The sequence below is a fragment of the Tamandua tetradactyla genome, chromosome 18 (genome assembly GCF_023851605.1).
Source record: "Tamandua tetradactyla isolate mTamTet1 chromosome 18, mTamTet1.pri, whole genome shotgun sequence".
NCBI classification, from domain to species: Eukaryota; Metazoa; Chordata; class Mammalia; order Pilosa; family Myrmecophagidae; genus Tamandua; species Tamandua tetradactyla.
The window spans coordinates 52,151,242-52,174,909 of record NC_135344.1 but is presented as its reverse complement, the minus strand read 5'-3'; the positions used below and the strand labels follow the sequence as shown (position 1 = coordinate 52,174,909).

Sequence of the window (23,668 nt, the reverse complement as noted above, 5' to 3'; positions counted from 1 at the left end):
TCACTACGGGAGCCGTGGGGAGCTGCCCGAGCCTGCCCTGCGATCCCCGGGCGCTCACTCGCGGGAAAGCGGTCCCAGCCCGCCACGGCCTGCTCGCCCACGCCCCTCACCCGCCCGCGGCGTCGGCCGCCCCGCCCCGCCCGTAACCAGGGCTTCGCTGTCAGTCGTCCCGGGGCCTCTCCGGTGCAGACTCTGCCCCGCGCTTTCCCACTGCGGAACCCAAATCCGCCCACAGCGATCCCTGCCCCAACAAGGGCTGCCTGGGTGCCAGGAGCACCCTTTGTCATTGGGTCGGCGGATCGTCCCTTCAGCGCCTCTCTAAATTCTGGGGTAATGTCTCCAGGTTAAAAGAAAATGCGTTTATTCGCTCCAAATTTGACTGAACTGGTAAATGATGAAGGAAAATTATCCCAAGTGGCATTCTGTATACCAGAAATTAAAAGCAAGGATAAGCAATTCTATATTTAACCGTTTTTAGGCACTCAGAATTTGAGTGAGTACGGCTCAGAATTTTGCTGCCAATTTTGTGACCTTATATGATGAGCCTTCTAAGAATGAACTTGTCCTTTGATGTAAAGTTTTGCTTTTGTACATGCGTGGTAATTGTACCAAGACGCAATTTTTCGGTTTGTCTGCTCCAAAGTGAGCCTCACAAATTTAGTATCACTCACCAACGTTTACGAGGGCCCTGTGTGGATCAGGCATTGTGTGAGTTGGTGTGGGATGAGGAAATGCACAAACCCCAGCTCCTGCCCAAAGCACTTTAGTCCAGCAGTGGGGAGGGCCAGAAAATCAATCACGGTCCAGTAGTCTAAACTTTTTAAATCAGGATGTATTTTACTGCACTAGGGGCAATTTGTATCACATTTCTTTTTTCCCTCTAAATTGAGTTTTCTGTCTACCTCCAGCTGCTGAATTTGGAAGGAACTGGTCTCAGTTATGTGCTGCCACTCCCCAAACTCCATGAATAAGTTCCCACGTTAGGACACTGGAACAGTCCATATTAATCAAAGAGCACCATGGCGATCATTTATCCCACCCTTCACCTCTAATATTCTCTTTGTCTACCCATATGTTCCCTAAACTTTGGGACTTCCCTGTAACTCACAAGGCTCTGCTTCCCAGGTCTCCTGAGGTCAGAGATCCTGTCTCACCTCTGGAGGGCTCTGCTTGGAAGAGCCCCCTCCAGTGTCAGAGAAAGCCTTCCATAACCCTCTCCACTCCAGCTGCTTTCCCCACCTGGGCCAAACCCTCACTTTCACCTCTGGCCTCAGGGACAGGACTTCTCAAAGGAAACTTCTGAAAGGAGACTTCTGAAGTCAACACAGTGGGCCATGGCTTAACTTGCACAGATAAAACAATGGAGGTGCAAACACCAATCCCTCACCCCACTTCCTTTTATTTCCAACTCATTTTTAGAGAGCTAAGAAGGGGTTAAGGGTGTTAAGGTATTATATGGAGCAGAGGCTATAGCTCAGCTGAAGAGTACTTTGCAGAAATTAAGATGCTTGAGATAAGAACCAGTAAAAGAAGGAGCCTGTTCCATATCAATGTGAAACCGTCCACTCGATATGTAAACAGGTTTACTAACTATGGTTGTAGAATTGTCACTTCTGTTGAGTTTGCATTTTTTAATGGTCCTGTTTCTGCCTCAGTAAGACTTTCTCTCACTACTTAGGGAATCCACATCTTTGAAGTACTTTTCTTTATTCTATGTATTCTTATTTTTTTTTCTGAGGTTTTAACCTTGTCTTCAGATTAACAAGAGCCTGTAACAATTCCTGTCCTCCAAGTGACTAAAACTATAAGATAGTTATCCTTTGGTGGTTTAGGTTACACTGTAAAATAAGGGGGAATTTTTAAGCATAATAACTATACAGCAATTGTTCTTAGCTTCCATTTTTACCTTCTACAAAATAAGAATTGTAGTGATCAATTGCAGAAATACTTTAAGAAACACTAGCAAGAATGTTTTCAGTTTGAATTGCAAAATTCTAGGTGCAATATGAATACTGAATGATAAATGGCAGTAGTATTAGAAATTATTTTGGAATCTCCTCTTTTGTTATAGTATGTACTTGCCCATCCTAAGTCCTAATACAAAATAACAGTGTTATAATTGAGAAAAGATCCTTTATAGGCAGTTATAGTTACAATATAAATATGTTAGATAAATTTAAATTGCTTATAGTTTTCCCATGTGAATGCTAATGTAAAATGATTTGGAAAAAATTTATTTAAGATACAGGCTTTGGTTTGAATATAATTAGAACTGGGTGCCTTCTATAATAAAACTCATTCAAATTATTCTATGATGTAAGATATAAAAAGTTTTTTGGAAATGTATTTTAATCCCTTATCTCTCTCCCCAAAAATATTTCCTTCAAAGTCAGTTGGAAGTCTCATCTAAAAGGATAATGTTTTTCTTAGCTAAGATCCTTATCAATAACAAAGGGTAAAAAAATGGGAAGCGATTTTATACTGAAGTAGAGGACTTTAAGAACACAGGTAAATCATAAAAATTTTAGGGCGGAAAGCATACCGAAGATCATTGCATGGGGGAGGACTCTCTGGTGGTGGAGAAGGTAACTGACCGTGGGGGTGGGAGCTGGCCCTCGGCCCACTGGGCCAGGCTGGGTTTGCGCAGCCCGGCATGCACAAGTGCTACACTGACACTGTCTCATCCTGTGGCTTCCGTGGAGGGTAATGAGGCAGGTATCTGCCAGGACAACTTCGTAATGTTGAAACAAATTTGCTAGGAAGGAAAAAGAAATTTATGAAAAGAAGCTTAAGTTAAAACCAAGTAAACGTCTGGTTTGAATAGTCCTGCCTTTGATACAAGATGGATTCTGCCACAGGTCATTAACCCAGAAGCACTTTTGGAATATTATTTAGGACAAGTGGTAATAATAATAAGCAGTAACAATGAAACTACCATGAGGAAGTAACTGTGATGAATGCTGTACAAGTAAGTATTCAAATGTCACCAGCTCACACAGACTTTAGTTTTAGAAATTTGCCCTCAAATGCTGCCCTCAAATTATCCACTTTCTCTTTTAGAGAGGGCTTTAATCGCAGGTGTGGGAACCAGACCATCATATTTTCACCCCAACAGCTATTTTTCTTCCCAACAGCTATCACCATTCTGACCTCTGTAAGAAGTCACTGCTCTCCCTTGTACCACCTCTCCCAAAGTACGAGAAGCCCTTTACTCATTTTCCAGAGTGTCACTGAGAGGAGTCTTGACTTTTTGGCAGCTTGAAAAGACTGCTGGAGGTTTGGAGAGAATTAATTGAAAGTTTAAGCCCCAAATAACCTACATATATTGCCTTGCTGTCCTCTTCTGCCTTCACATGGCAAGCACCCTCTCCCTGGCCTCATTCCACCTTCACCGGCACCAACCAACTCTCAAGTCTGGACCAGAATGGTTCCTGACTCCCAGGGAAGACAAGTTTCCCTTGCCTCTAGTTTGGGGTAGGTGCCTCAGGTCCTTAGTTCTTATTCTAGGATTAGTTTTGCTCCAGAATGATTGACCGTGAGATTATCCAGTCCCTTCAGGAGAAAACTCACTCCCAGACACAGAGGTGTGGCTTTTCCCTTTAGCCTTGGAGACAATCATAGAAGATCTGACATTTTTGCATTTCTCCAAATCAGAATTACCCAGTCTAGTTAGTACCATGGCAGTAGTACGTTCCAGATAGCATCTATCGCCTCAGAAAGGTTCCCTTTCAGTGTTTCCTTATTTAGGTAATGATTCAAAACCAATTACCATGGTTTCAGTCTTCCACTGAAGTCTTCAGTTTCCCTTGTATGTATCCTCTCCTCTCCAAACAGTCCTCTAAGGAGGGTGGAGCAGTCACCTACTGACTTCTTCCAGCCTGGAAGGAATGATGATTTCTACTCAGAAAACAAATCCCCATTGTGTGAATGATACCTTCTTATAGTAACCAGACAAAAGCAGTGTAACAAAGCCCTGATATAGGGTAAAATATTAGTCCTCATTTTGGAATCATGCCATAATTCTTTACTTGGGTTTCCTTCAGGGTGAAATTCTTTTCCCACAGGATGAGACTATAGTTTCTCCTGGACATTCACATACGCCAGGAGCTTACTGTGTGCTTCTGTCATTCAAGGGGTATTATGCAAGCATGGAGATTTCAGGTGTGAGTGAGCTGACTTGCAGATCTCTTGTGTCATTTATCCAGACGTCATTCTCTGATTCATGGCCCAATCAGCCTATTCTTTTTCCAGAAGTTTCAGAGAGGACCATCCCTCAGCATCAGCCCAGGCATCGTTCTGCAGCTCAGCTGCATGCCAGCTAACTCAGGAGTGGAGAAGGAGGAAGCAGCTTTTCCCACCAGTCCCCTATAGGCAATACATTATTTTGTTCCATATTTATTAGGTTATTATTAATTTGTTTTTAAGTTATTGATTTTGCACTAGTTACTTTTATTTACTTCAAGATTTATTAATCTTAATTTCTTTTTCAGCCTGCCCAGTTTTCCAGGTCCTTCTGTCACTAGATGAGTAGATTTGTACCAATTAGCTGTTTAATGTTCACTAGGCCACCAATTGTGCCAACAATAATCACTTCTCTTTTTTGCATTGCTTCTGAGCATCATGCTTGTACTTGCCTTTCAGTGTTACAGTAAGCAACACTCACACAAGCTCCCTATAGCATCAACTTGCTACGTACTTATGTTGGATTATACCAGATCCCCAGCCTCTAAACAACCTAATACAGAGATCTTGTCCAAATATTAAAGAAATTAAGGAGGAGCCAGTAGTATTCTTACAAGACATGTAAGCATGAACCATAAAGGTTATTTTGTTGTCCTTTTTTTTTTTACCATGATTGTAATGTCCTTGATGTTCAATAAAATTTGCTTTTTCTCCTAAATTACAATGTTGCTTAGATGGTGGTCAAGAAACATTCTAAACATAAAATAACACTTCACTCTTTAATGAGAATTTCTGATCAGAATCTCCCTGCCAGGCCCCCAAAGTAGTAAATAGTTTTTTATAAACTTTTGAATAATGATTTGAAATTCAAAGAAAAAGAATTTATTTCCTGTACAAGATATCATTAGGTAATGTTTAGAAATTGCCTGGAGAAGTTTCTCAACTTCCTAAGTTTGCATTATTTTCCTCAACTGCTGAACTGTTCAAAAGATCTAAGCAGATGTTGGAGAATATAGCTCCTTTCCATGCCTCACATCCTAAGAGGAGTGAACAGAAAGAAACTGTGAATTGTCAAGCACCATGGATATAGGCTGGTCACATATTTTCTCTCTAATGGTGACCTGCCTTTTCAAAATATTCCCAAGGTAGTTGACACTGATGTCACCCAATCTCAACTTTTCCTTTCTCATGTGCAAATTTGAAAGCTGACTTCCTCTACTCTCCAAAGATTTATTGGAAAGTGGTAAGCATGCACAAGTTCTTATGATGTAGTGTAAGATAGAGATCTTACGTTTTGCCACATTTCCTTGCTATAACATACCAATTATTACCTGAGAATGGAATGACCTCAGCCTTGCTCTACCAGAATCTCCCAAGTGATGGTTTTCCAAAGTCAACTATTCAAAGATGGAGGAAGCACCATATTCTGTTACTTGGCCAGGAATCTTATATCCAGTGAAAATATCATTCAGGAATAAACAGGAAATCAATGCATGCTCAGATGAAAGAACTCTAAGAGAATTTGTCACCAATCCTAAAAGAATAGCTACAAGAAGTTCCTTAAATAGAAAGAAAACAATGCAAGAAGGAACTTTTAAATATCAGAAAGGAAGAAAGAGCATGATAAGCAAAACTAGAGGTAAATACAATAAACTTTGCTTCTTCTTTTGAGTTCTCTAAAGTATGTTTGATAGCGGAAGCAAAAATTATAACACTGATGTGATCTAAATACATGCAAAGGAAATATTTAGGAGAATTATATTATTAATGGGATGATTAAAGGACATAAATGAAGTAAGTTTTCTATATGTCCTTTTCAGAACTTAAAAAATGTTCTACCACCTCTCTCTGACCTCCATGGTTTCTGACAACAACCACAGTGATTTGAATTGTTCTCCCCCTCTATGTAAGGTGTCATTTTTCTCTCATACATTTCAATATTTTTTCTTTGTGTTTATATTTCAAAACTTTGACTAAGATGTTTCATGTTGGTATTTCTTTGGATTTATCCTGTTTGGGCTAGCTTACCTTGCTGAATCTCAAAGTTTATTTTTTTCCCCTAAACTTTGGAAGTTTTTCAGCCATTGTTTTTTTCATGTACTTTTCCAACGTTGTCCTGGTTCTCTCCTTCTTGGACTTGAAGTAACAAATGTTAGATCCTTTGCTATAGTCTGACAGGTTTCTGAGGCTCTGTTCATTTTTTGTGTGACTTCAAGACCACAGGGGCAGTGGTGAAAACCCTAACTCCCCACTAGGTCTACTCTTCCTCATCCCAGTGGAAAGAGGAAGGCACCTGATTATTTTGGAGGTTGTGTGGAAGTCCAGGGTCCCCAGTGGTCTCCATTGACACTGCAGAGAGTTTGCCTTATGACGCCCCAAGAGCTCCCTCCTGGGCCTTCTTTAATACCACCCCAGTAGGGATTGGGGGTTGCAGCACCTGTTACAGTCTTGCAAAATTGGAAGTCTAGACTGATAACGTAGCCAAAATCTTTTCTCCAGTGTGTGGCTGGAGTAGAGAGGTTATTTTAAAGGTTTCTGTTTTGCTACACTATCACTTTTACTGTCCTTTGGCTAGAAATATCAGTTTCTGTTGAGGTGTTGGTTTTTTATTTTGTTTTTGTTTTTGTTTTGTGGTCTGTGCCTGTTGGTATTTCTGGGTTACAGCCTTCTTCAGCTTTTAGTCTATGATATATTAGGCAAAAAAAAAGAAAGAAAGAAATCAAAACCAAAAACCTTGGAACTTGCCACCTGGTCATTCTTTGGTCCCAAGGTCCCTATTTAGTCTTCCTTACCTGTTGGGCTCTGTGCCGGTATGAAGCTATTATGTACCCCAGAAAAGCCATGCCCTTTGATCCTCATTCAGTATTGCTGGGTGGAATCTTTCTGATTGTTTCCATGGAGATGTGACCCACCGAATTATGGGTGGCAACTTTTGATTAGATGGTTTCTGTGGAGATGCATCTCTACCCATTCAAGGTGGGGTTGCTTACTGGTGCCCTTTAAGAGGGGACCATTTTGGAAAAAGATTTAGAGTTGCCAGAGCTACCAGAACTGACAAAACCCCGGGGAAGCTGTCGGAGAAGCCTGAAGAGAAAGCTAGCAGTTGCTGCCATGTGCCTTTCCTATTGAGAGAGAAACCCTGAACATTATTGGCCTTCTTGAACCAAGTTATGGTTCCCTGGATGCCTTAATTTGGACATTTCTATAGCCTTGCCTTAATTTTGATATTTTCATGGCCTCAGAACTGTAAACTTGCAATATATTAAATTCCCCCTTTTGAAAGCTGTCCAATTTCTGGTATATTGCACCCTAGCAGCTTCAGTAAAGTAATACAGGCTCCAAATGCTCAAAAGTTTGAACGCCACACCAGATCACCAGGCTACAACTGTTTAAATGCTAATATAGACTCAGCTTGGTATTTACTGCACAAAGATTAACTCTGTGTTTATGATAGGAGAAAGAGTGTGCAACTTCTCTTGCTATCAAATTAATTTTGGAACAATTAATTGGTTGACAGTTGCATTCATTATACAAATATTGTTTGAAATGTTTAAATTGGCATTTCTAGTAAATTTATTACTTACTCTTTGACCAGATAGTGCATGAAAAAGACACTGAGGACAAATCTATTTGTGTTAAATTTTTAAGACCAAAAGCATATGAATGCACTCAACTATATTATGAGATGATAAAATATTTTCTTTTTTCTTGCTTCCATTCAATCATTCACTGCAGCTATATAATGCTCAGTGTAAGTTTTACATATTAAGTCTAAATTGAAAACGTTTTTCTTCATAGGTCTGGAAATCTCCAAAAAAGCCTACAGCCTGTGAGCTTTTTCTTGCTCTATATTTCATTTACATTAAAATTTTTCTTGGTTTTGTAAGCAATAATGTTTATTTTAAAATGGAAACACAGAAACATATAATTAAGAAATATTTCCATCACTCAGCAGTCAACAATCAATATTTTAGTATATTACACACAGTCTCATCTATACAAATTTGGGTACACTGATCTGGAAATTTATTCTCAATTATTTTTATGTCTTTTCCCATTTAATTAAACATTCTCCAAAAACTATTTTTTTAAAAAATAATGATTGTATGATATTCATCACCATCATCAGAATTATAATAATGCCTACCATTTAGTTATCTATCAGTGAGCCAGGCACAAAGCTAGGGTCTTTATATGAATTATCTTTATATGGATATTGATTTCTATTTTGTCTCCATTTTAAATGTAAGAAAACTGAGTCTTCTGTGACTTCCCAAGTTTATCTGATTAGTGAGAATGGAGCCACAATATGGGTGCATGTCTTTCTAACTACAAAATCAGTGCCCTTAACCACTATATCCAATGTCATATAATACAATAACGTATTATAAATCCTTTAATCACTTCCTGTCATCGGACGTTAATTTGTCTCTGATTATTAGCACATTTAAGGCCACTGAGATGAACATCCTTGCATGTGTGCGGAACCTTTGAACCATTCTCTTACTACTTTAGGATCAATTCTTTTTGCCTGATTTGTTCACCAAAGCCCGTATATTGACCCTACCCTTCTTTCAACTCTGGCTTTCTGGGCTTCTCTGCAGGTAGACTTTATGCCCTTGGTTCCTGGGAATTTTCAAATTGGCCTTCTTCAAGCTGAAAAATTGTGGCTTTTTCCCTGTTTCCTATCCTTGCTTTAAAGGTCCTGTCCAGCCTGGGCCCCAGGGAGCTCCAGTCCACCCCCAATGAGCTTCACCTGCCACCCGACCTGACATAGCTTCCCATGAGCTATTGTTGGAAGCAGTGCTGTCCAACAGCTGCCATCTCCTGGACAGAGTCACCTGTTGCACCTGATGTTGACCTTTCTAATCCTATCTGTCTCTGAAGATTCGAGAATCCTGATTTGTTTTTGGACTACATGCAACATAAATTGTATGAGTCATACTGACTAGCAGCATTTATGTGGCAAAATTACTATTTATATAGGTTTACTATATATCTGACTCTGGGAGATGAATATAAATATTAACTCATTTTATCCATACAACCAGGTCAGGAGATAGAGATTATTATTTCCATTTTAAAAATGGATGTTTAAAACCTTGGAGAAGCAAAGTAATTTGATAGTAATCATACTAATAATAAATGATGGAAATAAGTTTCATAACCTGAGCTGGGGGGCAGGCCATGGTGGCTCAGCAGGCAAGAATGCTCATCTGCCATGCCAGAGGACCTGGGTTCGATTCCCGGTGCCTGCCCATGTTAAAAAAAAAAAAAAAAAAAAAAAAAACCTGAGCTGGTAACTGTACTATACTGTATCCATTAGATGATAGAAATGTAAGAAGCTGAGCTCTTATGGTTTGTTTTCAAAAATACTGTTATTATTAAGACCATAAAATCTCATCTTTATCTTTTGGCTGAAATGTTGGTATAGCTCATTAAATGTGGACATTTTGTTTGGGACACTTTAAAATGCGATTTTCAAATTGGTGAGATGACAATTCACATTGGCTATTACTGAACATCCCTCATAAGCCTCAGAATGAACTTTAAGACTGTTGAGAATGGGATCTCGTATACTGACAAGTTGTGCAGAGCAGTGGCTCTGCTAAAGAATGGCACAGAACAGCCCTCGACGTTTCCCTTGCTTGACTATCCATACTGAGGCATCAGTGGGAGCCCCCCTCTCATTTCAAACATATGTGTAGAATTTAGAACATACATGATGCATTTAAAATTAAAGAATATACACCAAAGCCAAGAGATACGCTATAGAAGATTTTGTAAGTAAAATAAGATCAAAGTATTCTGTATCCCTAATTATCTGTTATCCAAGAAGTAATTTCCTTTTTATCTTTTAACATTATGCTGTTTTGCTTTCCATTAAGAATCTATGTGACGTGTCTTAATTTAAAATGATCAAAAGTGAATTATGATATCTCTTAGCCATTGCTGGAGTATGAAATGGGTGGGGAGGAAGAAAGACCAAAACCCTGCTCTGTGGGATTTCAGTCCTCAGATTTAGAAATCTAGGCTTTTGGAAAATGAAATAACAGAAGAGATCATCCAAAATTATCCCAAAATTGAAGAGAAGCATAACAATACTGTTCACTGCTAAACCTTGCCCACCATTAGCTGGATGGGTCTCTTCCTTACATGCAGGTCAGGAAATAGGACAGAAGTCCCTGAACTGTGCTATCCTCCAGATGACATTATCAACTCCTAACGTGATACTGTCACTGCCTTCCCAGCTGCACATCCCCTTCTTTTGCTTCGGTTTTCATCTGGGTGTTTTCCTCTCTCTCTGCACACATGAGCACTGTGGTAACCTGTTACAGAGTGTTCTCCCACGCTAGCTTGGAGGAAGTTCTTAGATCTGGGCTGCCTTCCTTGACTTTTGGTTTCTTAAGATATTCTACTAAGGTCTGACTTACACCAATTTATAAATAATTAACCTGTCTTTGGAAAATCCCATAAGAATCATTTCTTGAATTTCTAGAACATAAGCAATGCTTGGTTGCTTTTCCTCAGGGGACTATGCTCAAAAGCCATGAAACAATAAAATTCCTCTAAAAAAAGATCATTGAAAAATAAAATAAGATCAAAGTGCAAAGTGCCCACTTTCCTCATTAGTTAGCTATATCCAAGAACAAATTTTCTTTTATTTATATTTTTAAGCATTATGTTGCTTTGTTTTACATTAAGAATCTAGGCTCTCAGGGGGCTAGTAAGGGGTCCTTCAGTAAAAATTTTTCCACTGCGAGGTTGGAACACGGTGACATTGAGATGATGGTCACAAATATGACTTTAGTATCGGCTGCGTTCTACACTGAGAAATAAATGGTTCTGTAGACAAAGCTGCAATCTAATCTTGACTAGTACCTAGTACATGTAATTCATTCATGTAATCATCATTCAACAAAGATATTGAGTGACTACTGTTCTTTGTGTTGGGCATGTAGTGGTGAACAAGATAGACAAGGACCCTTGTCAGTTACATTTCAGTGGGGTGAAGCTGGTACAAGGACCCGGTGGAGTACAATTATTGATGGCAAGAAGGAATTGACCAGACCCAAACCAAATACCCAACAGGTTCTGCCACCCCCACTGCAAGGGAAAAGCAGGAGGGGGATTCCAAAATCTCACTGCCTCACTTTCTTGTACTTAGTAGTGAAGGCAAATATTTATGTTCTATAAATACACTGTCTCTATATTGAAATAAAAGTACAATGCAGAATCTTACATCATATCTATGATAAAAAACTTATGTCAAAGGAAATTAATGTAGTGTACTAGTTTCTTTGCAGACCTTCCTTTTCTCTTTGTGACCTGGACAATACAATTTGATTCATCAAAGGGTATTAATGGTCAGAGTTCTATGGGTCTTCAAATGTGAACACCTTTCTTTGACTTTGGTGAACCTTCCACATAAGAGAAAAGAATAACACGCACACATGCACACATACACACATATAAACCTGTACATGAAAACTTAAAAGCTATGCGTTTTACACACACATATTTATCTTTTGGTTATAGGAGATTATATTTGAGCCAGATCTTCCAAAAGCCATATTTTCCAGAAGAAGCAGGTGAGGAATGAGTAAAGATATTGCTTAAAGAGGACCCATCATGGGCCAGAAATAGATAGAAAATGTAGGGGTGGGGGTGGGTTCAAGGAAATCAAGATTTGAATGTGGTTTGGAGTTTGGAAATCACCCTCTAAAACTATAGAAAGCATCTAACCAGGAGAATGCCCTCATTGCATCTGTTCTTTGGTGGCAGCTGGAAGGAGGGAAGTAGAAGAGGTTGGAGGTACCAACATCACAGGAACTGAGCAATGCCAAGGTTTTGACCGAGGGTGCTGGCAGAAGTGTGGTGAAGAGAGGAAGGAGGGACAGCAGGTAGGGGGCATGCTCATGAACACTTGGTTTAGGAGCCAAAGCACAGATTCATTCACTGAAGTCCTACAGTTCTTTTGAGTTCCTTTTCAATTGCTTCACATGAAAACTAGTGGAAATCCTTATTTGTATGGATATTGAGTACCTACTATGCACCATGCATCAGGTGACATGTCTTACATATGTTGGCCCATCCCATATTTACATCTACTCAAAACTATACCATATCTAGTCCTGTTCTAGAGTGTGTGCATAGAGAATAGCTGGTTCATCCTGCACCTCCTCATACCAGTAGTCTATATGAAGAAAGTCATACATGACCACGTACTTAGTGGCTGTAGAATAAACAAATTAACCAATGAACTTTGTCTAATATTTTCAGAGTTTGGCAGCGTGAGGCCACAAAAAGCAAAGAGGAATTAAGGATTTTCAATCTTAAGCCTAAATATTTAGAAGGAAGACACCACTTGTACAGGAAATCCAGGAGGATTTGACTTGATGTGGGAACATGATATATTTGTCTTTTTGTATAATGACTGGAAAGTACTAGAGGGATAGCAGGGTTTTCACCAAAAAGTTGAATAAGATCTGTAGGTCTACTTAGATATCATGAGACTTCTTGTGGCTTCATTTACTCAAAGAGGATGAAAATATGATTCTAGGAGCACAGGAAAAAACATTTTAAAAAATTCTTAATGTAAGTATTTAAAAGTAGAGAAAGACAGAGGTCTGGCGTGAAGACTTCAATACAAAGCTCAGGAAAAGGGACAGATTAAAGGCTAAAGAGTAAACCTGTGGTCGAAGTTATATTTTGCACAACAGGACTGTGATCCAAGATATAAACCAGCCTTAAGACGGGGATTTAAAATAAAGCAGAAACTGTTAACAGGGAAGCCCCAAGTATAAACTACATTAAATTAATAGCACATGCTTGTTGCCTCCTTCCTCTTGAAGCACCATCCATTTCTCAGGGTCAATCCCAAAGATGTTGCTTCTTCGAGGCCAAAGATGGTCCATCAGGATTTTTACCTGCTCAGTCTCAAGGTTTGTCACACTGATTCAGGGGCTATGACTAAGATGTAGCTTCCTGAATGCCAAGAATGGGAGACCTGGAAATCATTTTATAAGCCACGATGTCTCCAAAGACCATCACAGGTGAAACGCTGGTCGGGCTTCTGGGGAAGATGGCAGGTACACCATTGCAAGACGTCAAATGTAAAGAGAAGTTGATACTGAGGCTACAAGTATTCCTAATTAAGGTGTTTTCTTCTCATAGTAGCTAGCATACATCGAGTGTTAACTCTGTCCCAACTCTTTTCAATAACTGATTCTTTTAACTCGGACAGCAGTCCTATGAAGTAGAACCCTCCCCAACCCCACACTCCCAACCCAGGACATACGAGTGATATGGGATTTGCATCAAAGCTGGGATTTGCATCAAAGCACAATTACTGTAGAGTCAGTGCATTTTGGGTTACCATGGCAATTGCCAAAGAGTCCTAAACTCCCAGGCAAGCAACTGCTAGTATCTAGCAGGACAAGTTAGTGGAACAGCTGAGGGAGGGCTCGACAGCATGAATCTTGATCATATATATTTTTATGGAGCTTTAGAATTGGTGCCCCTTTAAAAAAAATGGATGTCCTGCTTTCCATCTAATTTGAACCAAGTAGTTTCATGGCATTTCAAACTGGGCAAACCTACGCAGATGCTTCAGCAATGTTTACAACGTACATTTTGAACAACTGGATAGAGAAGACCCAATCATCAAGTAATCACTATGAAATGATATATGTCCTCTACTGACAAACATTATAAAGTAAAAAGAAAATCTTTCTCTTACCCTATTCTCTTAATTGATTTTGTTAACATGAAACGGTTTGTACATTGTGATTTATTTAAAATCATTTGGTATTATGAGGAAGTGCTTTTTAGGTGGACCACTCTGTATGACTTTTATACTTAAAAACAATCCTTTATTCAAGTGTCTTACAACAACCCTGTGAAATGAGTTCTATTATTATCCCCATTTTAAGATGGAAAAAAACCCACACAGACAAGTTATGCAATTCAAATACTATTACATCACATCAGTCCTTAGAATAGGTAAAATTCTGTAATTATGTATAATTACATATATCTGTGGTGATAAAAATGAACCGAAGTTCTCTCCAAATAAAACTCTAAAATCTAAAACGTGTAACAGGATTCTGAAGAGGAAACTGACTTCTTTAAGTAAGAAAAATACAGTACCTTAAGCTTATATCAGACACATAATTAACAAACTCACACTAATGTAAAACTGCTTGACTGACTTTATCATAACTAGTATCACAGAAGAATTCTGCATACAGTTTATTAAAAATAACTTTTGGAAAACTTACTTTTACTGAGCAATAATGAAACTATTAAAAATAAACTGATTATTGAGTAATTAATTACTCAAGGTCAAGCCTTGAAAGTAATTGCTATTACTCATCGCCCAACCTTGGGAATTCAAGACAGGCACATTATTGACAATCATAAACATTAAAACAATTTAAAAGGCCAATATGATGAATATACATACTGAAATCTGCCATAAAATCTGACCTGAATTTTTGTTGGCCATTAACTGTAATTTTGTTTTATTGTTTCAAAATTTAAGTGGTTTGGCCCATTTTTACAGTTTTAAAAAACTATAATTTTCAAATATTAAAAAAATAACTTTACAAACAAATAGAAACGACTAGCTATCTCATCTAAAAAGTAATAAAACAGTTATACCTAGTTAGCCTTCAAGATAACTTTATCTCAAAATCCACCACTGTTTTGCCATTATAAATTGTATCCTTACATTAAAGACATGAACTATTAAATATGCTATTATATACTAAATGTCCACAAACCAATTTTAATTTATCATTCCTTTTGTTAATATTGAAAGTGGCTTCTAGTAAAACCATAACAGTTTCAATAACAAAATGAAGGTCCTTTGTTGAGAACTTAATGAAGGAATCACCAAAATATTTGAAACAATAAAGTTAAAATTACATTGATTTTAAGAAAAACCAAGAATACATATGCTTGTACAAAATAAAAAGGAAATAGTACAATAATCACTTTTAAAGAGAAGAAAAGATACAGCAAGATACATAGAAAGATACAGAAAAGATATATTTAAAAATATTCAGTATTTTAAAGACAGAGAGGACAGGAAGAGAATAAGAGTGAGAATGAGAGAAAGGGAAAAGGAAAAAGAAAAAGGGAAAAAGGAAAAGGGGAGGAAAGGAAAAGGAAGAACCAGGAGATGCCATGTGGTACTTCAGAGACCAAAAACTTCTAAAAGTAAAAATACATTCTGAAAGAATTTTTGAAACTTAAATTTCATGGACAGCTTACAAAGGAAACGCAGATTCAGTGCAGCATTATTATTATACAGAATCAAACCTAGAAATTAAGTCCATCAAAATGGAATTGTAATAACAGTCAATGCCTGATTAGAACCTGATTTGCTTTAGGAAGAAAGGTCATTTTGCAAGAATAAAACAGTATCAAGAATGCAGCAGATACATATTAGAATATGCATACAGCATATAATTTTCAAGCACCATTCAATCAATTAGTTGGTTAGTTGAAGATAATGTTAAAGCAAGTTCCCTGCCATCTTCTTCTAGATTGAAATTCAAGTAGCCTATAATATGTCTTGAATTGCGTACATTTTATTGCACTATAAATTGACTGTTGTCACTACATCCAAACGTAAATGTGAACAACAATGCAGATTTCCTTAATTTTTCTATCTGTGTATCTCCTTGGGTGGAAGTTACGAGTAAGTAAAAGCTAGGTAAAAATTGGGAAATTGTGTGTCCTTACTTACAATGTCTCTATGTAAATGTGCATTTGGCCAAAGAGCTTCCATCATAATAAGGGGGGGAAGGGAAGCCCTCCAGATAGCATCTCTTATTTTTTAAAAAACCCGGGCTTGTAATTGTAAAAAAAAAAAAAAAAAAAAAAAAAAAAACAAGATAAGCCAGCTGCTTTTGAGAAGCATTAGAGAGAACACGTTCATCTCTTGCTCATCTCTTTATGCATGCTTCTGCTAATGTCCTAAATTTGGGTTCCAAATGATCCAGAAATTCAAGCCCATCTTCTTCATGTTGTTCACTGCAGCAACCCACAGACCCAACCAGAGATCCTTTTCCTTCATAGTTATAGGAATGGACGTAGTCTTGAGCGTTTTTATAATCAACATCCTGATTACACAGCTGAACCTTCTGCCAAGGGGAAAAACAGAACACATTTTATTATTATTATTTTAGACACCAAACCTTATTAACATAAAAATAATTGCGTGGATTTACCTTTCATTGTTTAATTTTTAATCAGAGTGTGTCCTCTAATGGATTCCTACATATAAAAAATGCACATGATTGGTCTATTTCATAAATCACACTAAAAGATCAGTATATAGCATGTTTCTAAAAGATGTGAGCAGCGAGTATGCAAGAGTTCATTTTAAGTAATCATCACTTCTCCTTTCAAAGTTACAGCTAAAAGTGAAATGTATTTATTAAACTGAACCCAAAGTGCTGTGGGCTCAGATCTTTCCAGAGAGACATTGCAACTGCCACACTCTGGTTTCTAAGACACGAGTGGCCAGGTGGGAATTATAAGCACAAATTCACAAGGCAATTAATTTATATAGTATCACACACTATTTCAGTAAGAGAACTTACAACAAAATCTTAGGAAAAGTAAATATCCACTTACATCAGCACAGTCCCTCAAAAATTAAAGGAAAATCATTTCCCAAGGAGTAGATTAATACTTCATTGAAACAGAAATCAGGCTACTAAATTGTCATCGAGACCATTTAAAAGAAATCAAAATAGGTTTGTGGAACACTTGGGAGAACTCACTTCACCAAGACGAGGCTGAGTGAAATTATGCCACTCAGAGTAAGTGTATCTGCAGTTGTCCATCTCCACGTGTCCTTCCCGGCAGGAATCCAGGGTGAGGTGATGCCCTCCGGGCTGGTGTCCTCCTTTCACCATCTCAATCGTTTCCTGCCCTCCACTTTTGACTCCTGAGCCCATGGTACCACCAATTCCCTGAGCAGAACTGCCCACAACATGGGTCGTAAAGTCATTTGTGGAACACTGAAATGAAGCAGATTGCATTGGGAAGAACCAGAGGCGAACAAGAAACTATGAAAAAGAACAACATCCTGCAGATGCTGCCATGACTTTCCCGTGTGTCTGTGTGCTACAAGGGAAGCTTTCTGAAGGGAGGTCTCAGATCTGTCCTGGGAACTGTGAGCACCTAACTATTGTAACCTCAGTACTCGATAGAGTTGCCAGCACAGAAAACCAACTGCTGGTGTCAAGTGGTCTGTCCTTTGACGGAGCAGAAAGTTTGATGTGCATTCCTTCTTTAAAGCCTCCTTAGCATGCAGTAACACATTTAATTCCTCACCCTCACTTCTCACAACTCAAAATCAGGAGATTAGCACTGCTGCCTTGCATATATTTACTCTGCCCTTTATCGGCCTAGAGCAGATGCAAATAATGATCAGTATTTGTTCAAGTGTCCAACCCAGTTCTCCTTCAACCTCACTAAAAGGAAGAGAAATAAAAATTTTTCCCATAAAAAATCTAATTGCAGTAATAAATCTTTGCAATAAAAATAGGTAGGGAAGATAACAAGATCACCTGATCTTTGGCTTCTTGTTTTTTGTATTTTTTGTTTGTTTGTTTTTTTAGTTCTCTTCCTAGGTGCCATCATTTTTTGTTGCTTAATCTTTCCTGCCCTAATCCTGGATTATGTTTTTTTATGAAGAATTTAATTGCTTCTCTTCTGGGCTCGAAAACAAAGTTAGACAAAGTGGTCACTTGCTAGCATTGTTTCTTCATCTATTTAATTTTGGGCTCCTTTCTAACCCACATAAGTCCATGAAAAATTGATTAAAATTCTTCCACACTGATCAAAGCTTGTCATTTTATTTCTGGTGCCAGCAAAAAAAAAATTAAAGAAACTGTTCTGGTGGTCTAAGAATAAGCAGCTTAAGTCTACACAAGAGACCAGGTCTAAAGTTAAAACCACAATCCATTTGAAATAAAAAATAATAATGATATGCTAAAAGGTTTTTATGATTAAGTAACATTCTATGATCAAACTGAAACAACATATATCATCATGAGAATCAATGTCATTTTATTTATTCCATGGAATGGATGACATTTTAGATATTATTAAGTTATCTGATACAAAATAACTTTAATCAGACAAGATAATTATAGAGGATAAGGACAATTTTTTTTTTTTTTTTACATGGGCAGGCACCAGGAAACAAACCCAGGTCACCGGCATGGCAGGTGAGAGAACTCAGCGACCTGGCCCGCCCAGGACAATTCATTTTTGAATTTATTTCAAAAAGGCAAATTACTTACCACTTTGTCATCTCCAGGAGCTTCAGTGTTTGACACAATTAAGTTCTGCTGGGCTAAATCATCAGGAAATACTTTTGGTTGTTTGGCTATTCCAGGAACCCCACAGGCTAAAGTAAATAGGATACCTGGAGGAAGAAAAAAATTATTTGAGTTTATCATAAATGAAGTTATGGATTTATAATATTAATAATGGTAATGTTAACATAATAAAAGAAGACATCTTTCCAGAGCGCATAAATATGATTGCTTATGTGGAAGTAGTATACAGTAGAAAAGTTTGCCCCAAACAGATATGGACAAACTCACACTAAATGCTTTATTTCTTATTGACTTTCATTAGTACACTGAGAAGATTCTAGGCCTATAAGTAAATACATTAGAACATAGAAATAACACATTTGTGGGTGGAATGGAAATACAAATAAATGCAAAAGAAGAGCTATAGGTAATAGTGTGGATTCTAAGAATGTGCTTTGGAAGTTATTTTAAAGGATCTTATTTGAATTCACAAGAGAACTTACAAAATAGCATTGCTACTCCTAATAATAATGCAAGAATGGCCCATTTTCCAAGTATTACTTCTCCTTCACCAGTCCTTGGACTTGTACGAAGTGTGCAGTCATTTTCGGTAACACAGTCACATAGATAAACAGTTAATGAAGTGACTTGAGACTGGCCAAGTCTATCAGTAACTCTGACAGGTACTGTATACGGTCCAAATGCAAGATTGTTCTCATAGGAAAGACGTGCCGCCGTATCTGAAAGAAAATACAACCAACCATTACATGAAGTCACTAAATTTTCTCCTGAGCTTAATTAACTATAGAATATTTATCATTCTTCCTTACAAATAGATGTTCCTATTGGGATGACACAACTGCTGCAAGATTATAAATGATAATGGACTAATCTACACCCAGAGACAAACATATCGCATATAAAAGTTTACCTACACTGCCTCTTCTATAAAGATCTTTTGACTTTATAACGTTATATTTTATCTGTCCATAAACAGGTCCTTCCTATAATAGGTAATGGGCTTGTTAAAAGATTGCTTGCTATCAATCAATAAATGGTTACTCTTTAATTAAATCATTCAGTGTACATTTCCTTTTATATTATGTTTCAGTGGAGAGAAATAGTCTGGATTTCTGGATGTTATCCTTACTTTCAGTCCATATATTGTGCCAAACAAGCATAAATCTTGTGACCTATTGCCAGAAATTTATTCTGATAATTTGGAATATAGCTTACCCTTGAAGGTATTAACAGGATATTATGGATTGGGTCATATTCCCTATAGAGTCAGGCTCTGGTCCTAATTCCAGGCCTGTGGCTGTGAACCCATCTTTGGGAAGCAGGATTTTCAAAGACCCTGTTTAGACAAGGCCAAACTGAACCAGATTGGGCCTTACTCCGGTATGACTAGGGACTTCTAAAGAGGAAATTAGACACAGTGGTAGTACGAGACAGAAGGTGACACAAATCATGACACCATGGAGCCAGAGACTGAGTTATGGCCAGCTAGCAAGCCCTCACCAGAACCTCCAGGCTTTGGAGAAAGCATGGCTGTTGAGATCTTGACTTTGTACTTCTCCCTCCACAACTGAGAAGATGAATTTCTGTTGTTTAAGCCAATTGGTCTGTAGTATTTGTTATAGCAGCCCTGGAAAGCTCAGACACATGAATCCTGCTGCAGGAATGCCATCTTGTAGTCTTCAAAGACACTTGGAGGGGACCAACTGTGCATTTTTTAGTTTTGATATTTCTATTTAGCATACTGAGCCAAAGATGCAATAATACTCTGAATGCAGATGCCACCTACCAGAGAATAATCCCTATCCCAATTGCCCACTGTGACTTTCCCATTTTTTTTTTTATAGTGCTTGAAGTTCTAAATATAAATTTGAAGGTTTGGGGTACAGAAATTATTCAATTAAATCATTTTAAGAGAAAACATGGTTAATCTGTTAAGTCTAGTGTGTAAGAAATAATGACACTAACAAAACCAAAATTTATGATTTATAAGCTATGGTCTAATGCATTTATCATCTCATTTACTCCTCTTATTTTGCATGTGAGTAAATTGATGCTCACGAAGGGTAAATAACAGGGCCGGGTTTACATTACTAGGCAGTGGTGGAGCCAGGGTTTAATGCCGAGACTATGTGATGTCAAAATCTTTTTATGGTAAGTTCTTCTGAAGTTGATATTTCCCAGGTTTTCCAATATTTCACAGACCAGCAGAACCTTAAAAGAACTAGTTTCTTTTAATTACTAAGTGTTTGGTATAATGTTGCCAACATCTTGTTTTGGTAAGTAGGAATATTGAAAAAAAATGAAAAAAGTACTTCCTCTTACCAATATTATTTATAAAAGAAATCATGTTTTGACACCAGATAAGTAGAAAGGGCAAAAATCGAAGAATAAGGTTAATTCTTTCCAAGAGAGAATAGGTGATAACTTTACACATACATTCGCACACCTGTATGTGCATCAGAATATTATTATAAAAAAATTTTAAAATGTTATCACAAGGAAGCATCATTTCTTGGAGCAGGATTCGGGACATAATACCTGAATTTACAGCCATAGCTTCTACACATCCTTGCTTTTCTTCCCCTGTCCTGTTCTCCCTTTGTCTTCTCTTACAATCTTTCTCTTCTCATTTGTTATAATGAGAAATTGAGGCACATTCATTCAAAGCGTGAGATTGGAAAACACTCAAGAGCAAAGGCAAACCGGGTGGGCCACGGTGGCTCGGCAGGCAGGAATGCTTGCCTGCGATGCTAGAGGATCCAGGTTCGATTCCCGGTGCCTGCCCATGTTAAAAAAAAGAAAAAAAAAAAAGCAAAGGCAAACCCATTCAGTTTACACTGCCCTTGAAGCCCTGAAAGCTGGAGTCCAGTAGACTTCATTTTTGTTCTTCTTGCCCCCACAGATCCTGACTGTTCTAATCAGAAGTACAGACTGGGAACCAAGTTGAGGCAGAAGTTGAGGCAGAATCCCGAAGCAAACAATAGAGAAGAAATGGCCAGAAGCCAAGGCACTGGCAGAGGAGGGGTGGTGCGGAGGACACAGCCTGCACACCCAGATGCCTCTGCAATGAAGGATTCATACCCCTAGCTGCTGGGGGCTCTCAGCACCTTCAGCGATTGTGCCTTCTGGTCAAAGGCACAGCCCATATCCATTGACTGAGCAATGAGGAAGCCTAGGGGCACAACTAAGGATCACAATGAAGGGCCATTTTGGCATCAGTGTATCATGGGCTTATCTGAGGCTGCCATTTGACCTGTGCTGCAGCTTCACTTCTCTTTCTGCCCAATCCTGCTTCTCCTTCCTTTCACAGTTATTGACCTTAGTCACACACCCTAATAAGAAATCCGCCTAATGAGCTCTTTTCCAGAGTCTGCTTCCTGAGGAAGCAAATTTGCAACGGATTCCCTTATGACCTAGAAAGCTATAAACAGGTAGTGAGCTGATTAAGTGGGTGGTGCACAGGTCAGGAACTGATTGTCTAAGGGTGTGTGCGTGCTTGGAGAAGGATTTACCCAGCATCTAAGTGAACTGGGCATGTGATTAGAAATAGTCACTGCATGGACAGTCTTCCCACAAAACCAAAAGCGCGAAACTTGTCTTCTTTCATTGGTGGTTCCTACACAGTGAGTTATGCATCTATTGTGTGATGCAAAAAAAAAATATTTTAGCCATTCAAATGTTGAAAAAGACAAAGCAACGTTTAGGAACGCATACCATTCAGTCTTGTCAACCTCCACATCCTCCGTATGTCTGAATTAGGAACACTCTCCAGTCTAAACTCAAAGGGTGGGCCATTTATAGGTTCATCAGGATCGACAGCAACAATCTCTGCAGATGACATGGTGGATCTGCAGATGACTATTGTCCCTCTGGGTATGAATGGGCCATTATCATTCACATCTTCAAGTAAAATTCCCAGTGTACCAGTACATGTTCTCCCAGCTAGAAGAGAAATAAAAATATAAGGATTTATGTTTTCAGTTTTCACCAGGAAATTATATATTGAAATATTTTAAAATATTTATTAAGCACATATAATGTGTCAGCTACAGCGGCAAGCACAGTCACCAGCTATGTCCTCAGGGAATATTATGAGAATGATGTTATTACTTTCAAGTGTATACTTTCAAATATACAGATAATGTCTGCTATTTGGAATTTTTTATCCAACTAAATAGGTGGCCTAGACATAGGGATTATTCTGGAGGTGAATTTTGACATTTCTAAAAGAAGATAGGAAGAGAGTACAAACTAGGCATTTCTAGTATGTTTGTAAGGAAATTCAAGGAGGTGGGAAAGCAGAATATGTGCATGTTATGATCTGCAGACAATGAAGGGGAAGGTGAGAGCTAATACTGGGAAGAAAGGTTAGGGGTTCTTGAAAATCAGATGAGAGAGCTTAGAGTTTAATATTCATATAAAAGCACTTAAGTTTTGAGGCAAGGAAATAGAATGGTACAAACTATATGTTTGAAAGATAAGAACAAAAATTGTCCATGGAAATGCTTAGAAGCATAAAACTCTAGAAGTCAGAAATTACTTATAAACTGACTTAGTTACTACTGAGTGCAGTCCAAGGAATCCATCCTTCTATAGCATATTCAATCAAAACTTACTTAAAAACCACTTTATACAAGGTACTGTACTAAGAAATCTGGGGTACTAAAAGATACATCGGGCATGAGTCCTAGTCACAAATGAGCAACAGTTATAAAGTCCGAAGCTGAAAACAAATCTAGGCCCTCTGTCTTTACATTCTCTTCTCCTTCTACTTAATAAGGAGGGCTTGACACAAGGGTTGGGCAACAGGATGAAAATTCCTGTGCCACTCACTGCCTGTGTCCACGTCCTGTGTGACACTTACAATCCAGGGAAGCTGGAGGACCAGAGTCTCAACCAAGGTAACTGTGGCTCAGTAACAGGACCGGGGATATTTCCAGCATCATCATGGACCTAGGGTCCAGGCCACCAAGTTAAGAACTGGCTGTGAACCATGGACCATAGAAAAGAACAAGGTGGGGCAACTACAGACTGTTAAGATGGGGTTAAGTGGAAGAGAGGAGAAAAACAGAAACAGAAAATAAACCAAACACCTCCTACTCAATATGAACTTACAA

At 38.3% G+C, this 23,668-nt stretch overlaps 1 protein-coding gene across 3 annotated transcripts in view; it reads right to left on the bottom strand.

Annotated features, from left to right (window-relative positions):
* Positions 1-14,031: 14,031 nt before the first annotated feature.
* The window catches only part of DSC2 (desmocollin 2), a 32,156-nt gene continuing 22,519 nt past the window's right edge, over positions 14,032-23,668 (bottom strand). For 2 of the 3 annotated variants that reach the window (XM_077135724.1, XM_077135723.1), the window contains 5 exons: positions 22,266-22,493; positions 19,034-19,270; positions 18,513-18,637; positions 16,983-17,222; positions 14,032-16,337 (listed from right to left, as the gene is read on the bottom strand). In XM_077135724.1, the coding sequence (XP_076991839.1) occupies positions 16,140-16,337; positions 16,983-17,222; positions 18,513-18,637; positions 19,034-19,270; positions 22,266-22,493 (1,028 nt within the window). In that variant the 3' untranslated portion in view covers positions 14,032-16,139. Of the gene's footprint in view, positions 16,338-16,424; positions 16,471-16,982; positions 17,223-18,512; positions 18,638-19,033; positions 19,271-22,265; positions 22,494-23,668 lie in introns of all 3 variants that reach the window. The other variant, XM_077135725.1, reaches the window with a different exon arrangement.